Source organism: Nomascus leucogenys, chromosome 21 (genome assembly GCF_006542625.1).
Source record: "Nomascus leucogenys isolate Asia chromosome 21, Asia_NLE_v1, whole genome shotgun sequence".
NCBI classification, from domain to species: domain Eukaryota; kingdom Metazoa; phylum Chordata; class Mammalia; order Primates; family Hylobatidae; genus Nomascus; species Nomascus leucogenys.
The window spans coordinates 23,030,079-23,032,815 of record NC_044401.1 but is presented as its reverse complement, the minus strand read 5'-3'; the positions used below and the strand labels follow the sequence as shown (position 1 = coordinate 23,032,815).

The 2,737-nt window shown below is 34.1% G+C and overlaps 1 protein-coding gene across 1 annotated transcript; it reads left to right on the top strand.

Moving 5' to 3' along the window:
* Positions 1 to 1,411: 1,411 nt before the first annotated feature.
* LOC100605866 (olfactory receptor 5AC1-like) lies at positions 1,412 to 2,334 on the top strand. The gene is given in 2 exon segments (XM_012501006.1): positions 1,412 to 2,186; positions 2,189 to 2,334. Coding segments are annotated over 2 exon segments (921 nt in total).
* Positions 2,335 to 2,737: the final 403 nt, after the last annotated feature.

Below are 2,737 nucleotides of genomic sequence, written 5' to 3'. Positions count from 1 at the left end.
ATACTTTTTGTATATTTATATTTGAATAGTGGTACTTTTATTTCTAGGCTGTATATATTAAAATGGTAAATCAAAGGGTATATATATATATATATGTTTTATAAAATTAATGAAAGTATATAAAATTGCTTTTCAAAAAGACTGTTGCAATAAATATTTCCATCAGTAACATATGAAAGTATTACTTTTCTCACCTCAGTTAGCAGTGGGTATTTTATTCATTTTAATTTCTGCTAATCTGATACATGAAAATAGAGGGATGTGTGTGTGCGTGTGTGTGTGTGTGTGTGTGTGTGTGTGTCTATGACATAGAAATTTGGGTATCTTTTCATTTCATTTACTGGTCATTTTCATTTGTTAATTTATAAAGTTGCTTATTCATATCATTTACTCATTCTTCTTTTAAATACTTTGCTATTTGCTTATCTATTTTAAGTTTTTATTATAGACATAATCTATATCTTTCATATCCATGATAAAATACATTTTCTAATTTATTATATGCCTTTTGATTCTGATAGATACTCTTCTGCTATGCATTAAAATTATATATGAACTATGTATTTATTCTGGCTTTCTTACTTTGAATAAGAATTTCTCTAATCTCTAAGTTAACATTAAATTTCTTAGAAAATATTTGTGGTGTGAGGTAGAGCCTAACCTTATTTACTTCCAGACAAATAGCCAACAGTGCCAGTGTAATTCATTAAATTAGTCATTCTTTTCCTTCTGTACTGAAATATATTTGTTTTATGCCAAATTCCTTTATGTATTGAAATATATTTCTGACCTCTCTATGCTATTGTGCATAGAGATATTATCGCAATATCTTAATATTTTGATTATTATGGCTTTATATTATAGCTCAATAGCAATTAAGGTATTCAACTATTCTTACTATTTAGTATTTTCTTGGGGAAAATGGCAACTTTTTCTTTCATATGAACTTTAAGATAAGTATATGCAGTTCTAGAAAAAAACCCTGTTAGATTGAAAAGGATTTGCACTAAGTTTACATGTCACTTTGGATAGATTATGATTTTAAGACTTTTTATAATGGATAATTTTGAATGTATATTATTATAGAGAAGTAAGCCAGGTGCGGTGACTTAAGCCTGTAATCCTAGAACTTTGGGAAGCTGAAGCGAGAGGATTTCTGAGCCCAGGAGGTCGAGGCTGCAGTCAGCCATGATTGCAGCACTGCACTCCAGCCTGGGTGAGAGAGGAAGACTCTGTCTCAAAATAACGAAACAAAACAAAATGAAAATGGACAAATAAGGGTAAAAATTTAAAACTAATAAAACAAGAAGCATCTCTTAGAAATCAGTCACACCTAAAATGTCATCATTGTTGTGACTCTTTTGTGACTATATTCTCTCTTCTTTCATTGTAGTGATTGGCCAGGTCACACATGGCAGAAGAAAATAAGACTCTGGTGACTCAGTTTGTCCTCACAGGACTTACAGATCGTCCAGGGCTGCAGGTGCTCCTGTTCCTGGTGTTCCTGGTCATCTACCTCATCACCCTGGTGGGCAACCTTGGCCTGATGGCTCTCATCTGGAAGGACCCCCACCTTCACACCCCCATGTACTTATTTCTTGGCAGTTTAGCCTTTGCAGATGCATGCACTTCATCCTCTGTGACTCCTAAGATGCTTATCAATTTTTTATCAAAGAATCATATGCTATCCCTGGCTGAGTGTGCCACCCAGTTTTACTTTTTTGGTTCCAATGCAACCACAGAATGCTTCCTGCTGGTAGTGATGGCCTATGACCGCTATGTAGCCATATGCAATCCCTCGCTTTATCCAGTGGTGATGTCCAATAGCTTCTGTACTCAGTTTATAGGTATTTCATATTTTATTGGTTTTCTGCATTCAGCGATTCATGTGGGTTTGCTATTTAGATTAACTTTCTGCAGGTCCAATATTATACATTATTTCTACTGTGAAATTTTGCAGCTGTTCAAAATTTCTTGCACCAATCCTACGGTTAATATACTTCTGATTTTCATTTTTTCAGCATTTATACAAGTCTTCACTTTTATGACTCTTATCGTCTCTTACTCCTATATTCTCTCTGCCATCCTGAAAAAGATGTCGGAGAAGAGTAGAAGCAAAGCCTTCTCCACTTGCAGTGCCCATCTGCTCTCTGTCTTTTTGTTCTACGGCACTCTCTTCTTCATGTATTGAGTCCTAGGTCTGGATCAGCTGCAGATCAGGCCAAAATGTATTCTTTATTTCACACAATAATAATTCCTTTACTAAATCCTTTTATTTACAGCCTAAGGAACAAAGAGGTTATAGATGCCCTGAGAAGAATTATAAAGAAATAAATAGTTGTCAGACAACATTCAAACCATTTCTTCTTTATATTCTGCTGAGAAAACCCAAGCCCTGTAGATTAGGACTAGTGGTCAGGGTGGTCCCTGACCTCTGTGTAAAGGATCTCACCTTCATATTATGTTTACTTGGATATGGATCCAGTGAAAGTCTGGTAACGTTACCCAAAATTAGCTTATTTAGAAACATTGTGCTTCATTTTAATCTGAGCATTTAGCTTTTGCAAAATAGCTATTTGCTAGGGACTTCCAAAGTTATAGGTAGTAATTGGCAATTTTACTGAGAAATACTGAGAAATATTTATAATTGCACAAGAAAGACATAATTTTATCAGGATTATTTTTAACAAAATCCAAGCTATTATATCATATTACCTTGATAAGAAAAGGGAGCAGT